At 39.8% G+C, this 2,500-nt stretch overlaps 1 protein-coding gene across 1 annotated transcript in view; it reads left to right on the top strand.

Annotated features, from left to right (window-relative positions):
• The window catches only part of vps26c (VPS26 endosomal protein sorting factor C), a 6,188-nt gene extending 5,418 nt beyond the window's left edge, over window positions 1–770 (top strand). Inside the window, exon 8 of the mRNA XM_016250800.1 lies at window positions 257–770. Within this exon, the coding sequence (XP_016106286.1) occupies window positions 257–339 (83 nt within the window). The 3' untranslated portion in view covers window positions 340–770. The remainder of the gene's footprint in view (window positions 1–256) is intronic.
• Window positions 771–2,500: the final 1,730 nt, after the last annotated feature.

Raw genomic sequence — 2,500 nt, 5'->3', positions numbered from 1 at the left:
GTATTTTTTGGACCAGTTTTATTAAATTTCTGTTGGGATCAGTATAATCCCGTTTTTTTTGGATCAAAAGTATCCCAATCTTACTAAAACGTTTTGAACACAAATTGAGGATTTAATCCAGATCAGATTTTGTGATCTAATCCGAATTCAGAATCCTTTTTGTTTCTTTTGAGCAACCCATTTTCAAGATTTGATCCAATCCGATGTCCACAACCGATCAGATTGCTTTTGAACAACTTTCTTTCTTCCTCTCTAGAATTTGAGGTGAATATAGTGATCGTTCTTCAAGACGATCATCTGATAACGGAAAACTTCCCGCTGAAGCTGGTCAGAGTTTGAGAATCTGAAGGAATTATTCCAGCTTTCTTGCTATGAATGAGAAGTTGCCATTTTCACATTCATTTACATTCTTAGACTCTTTTGACCATGAGTGAATATTTACATGTGCTTCTGTCATATTAAAATCCTCTGCTCACCTGTGAGATAATGATTCAGTGTCATTTAAGGTTTGACTTGTCTCATGTGTTTTACTTGTAGGCGTCATGTAATGCAGGGTTCCCAATCTGTTTTTGTCAGCTGAACCGCTTTGAGCTGAAATATGGACTTTTGAAGACTGAGAACATTTCATTAATAGAAACGCTTCTCTGATGACAGTTAATGGTCACATGACAGGCAGGTAAACATAAGATTTTTCTACTAAAGACTGGCATACAAGCGACGAGTATCACCTAACTGCTGGTTGTGCAATTTTTTTCGTTTAATCATTTAATCACTGAGAATAACAACTATATTGTTTGTTTGATGCGACTTACATATCATGCATGCCTTTTTATTATAGAAATTATTATAATTATAGAAAATGGCGATCATGATGATAATATAAAATGAAATAAATAATAAACATTACCTTAACATTATCATTAGTTTCTTCTTCTTCAAAGTGAATCGCATTTTTGAGGGCCTAAACATGCTCCGAGACTCATGAAACTCTGCACATTCACACACAGAACTGGTGAAAATTGTACATCTTATATGGGTTTCAGAAGCGGATGTGGCAAAATGGCTCGATAGCGCCACCTGTAAAATATCAACGGAGTGCACCTCGAGCTACATTTTACGTACATGTGTGAAGGGTGCAACACACCTGTACCTACAAAAAAGTATCTTGGTACCACATCCCATCAGGAAGTACGTTATTTTGAATTTCCTGTATGATTTTTGTGCGGTTTCGTGTCGAACAACGCCCCTTAGCTGTTATAAGTTCACTGTAAACCACAGCTTCTTGGGTCTTATTGCTTTAGTTTAGCCGCTTAATTACCCTTAAACATACCTGGGTATGTCACATAACCTGCTTTCTGGAATACCCCCCAACACTATGCATACACTTAGTGACTCGTCTCCTAGCCACCGGGACAAGACCACAGGAACCAGACGAGTCCTCTGCACAATCGGACTCTGCTGCAGCCTAGAATTAAGCTGCTGGTCTCGTCTGGCCAGAGGAGAACGGCACACTACGTCCCTGTTTAATACTGTAAAGCTGCTTTGACACTATCTGCATTGTAAGAAGCACTATACAAATAACGGGGACTTGACTTTGTAAACAGTCACAGAGGAAAAGGCATGCATCGCACACTAGCAGATGCTCTGATCACAACAAACTCGCACAGAAACACGGGACAAATGATAACGTGTTCTAAAATCAGGATTTTCTATGAAATCTGCAGACTGACTCTCAGCAACAACCTTCTCCAGACTGAAAATCAGGGCTAAAGTTGTGTAGTGTATTCCAGCTTTAACAGGGGTCATATGATGCGATTAAGTTCTTCTTTCTCTTTGGAGTGTTACAAGCTGATTGTGCATAGATAAGATCCCTGAAGTTGCAAAGACTAAAGTCTCAAAACCAAAGAGATATTCTTTATCAAAGTTAAGACTCAGCCACGCCCCCCTAAAACGGCTCGTTCTAACACGCCCCCACATATCTACCTCACTATGTGGAAATATTAGCATAATGCGCCCAAATGTTCAGCAAAGAAAGAAGGCGTGGTTTCAGTAACCGCAGTTAGTGTTGAAGCAGCATGTCAGGGAGATGCTGTGTGTTTCTAGACGAAAGCAAAAGCACTTTATTTGGCCTTCCAGAAGTAGATGCATTTAGGAATCTTTAAGATGACTTACAACAGAACAGCAATGCATTTTATGGACGAGCGTTTCGTGAAGCTAGGAGAGGAGGTCATTCTGACTTTGCTATGACAATCTGGCGCTTCTGAATCAGCTACTGTTTTGTTATTAGTTTGAGTAATTGCTATTGACTGTTCAAATGCAGAGTTTTGCGCATCGTGTGTGTGTGTGTGTGTGAGAGAGAGAGAGAGAGGGTTACATCACAAACACACATCTTCATCACTGTGTCTGTCACGCGACTCTGTTCCCCTTTCGGGCTCTGTCTTTACATTTATTTAGAAAGATGAAGCTCGTGATTATGGTAAGGGACGTTACATTTCCGACG

This window comes from Sinocyclocheilus grahami, unplaced genomic scaffold (genome assembly GCF_001515645.1).
Source record: "Sinocyclocheilus grahami isolate Dianchi unplaced genomic scaffold, SAMN03320097.WGS_v1.1 scaffold1007.1, whole genome shotgun sequence".
Classification (NCBI taxonomy): domain Eukaryota; kingdom Metazoa; phylum Chordata; class Actinopteri; order Cypriniformes; family Cyprinidae; genus Sinocyclocheilus; species Sinocyclocheilus grahami.
The sequence above is the reverse complement of the archived record's forward strand: the minus strand, read 5'-3'. Positions and strand labels throughout refer to the sequence as shown.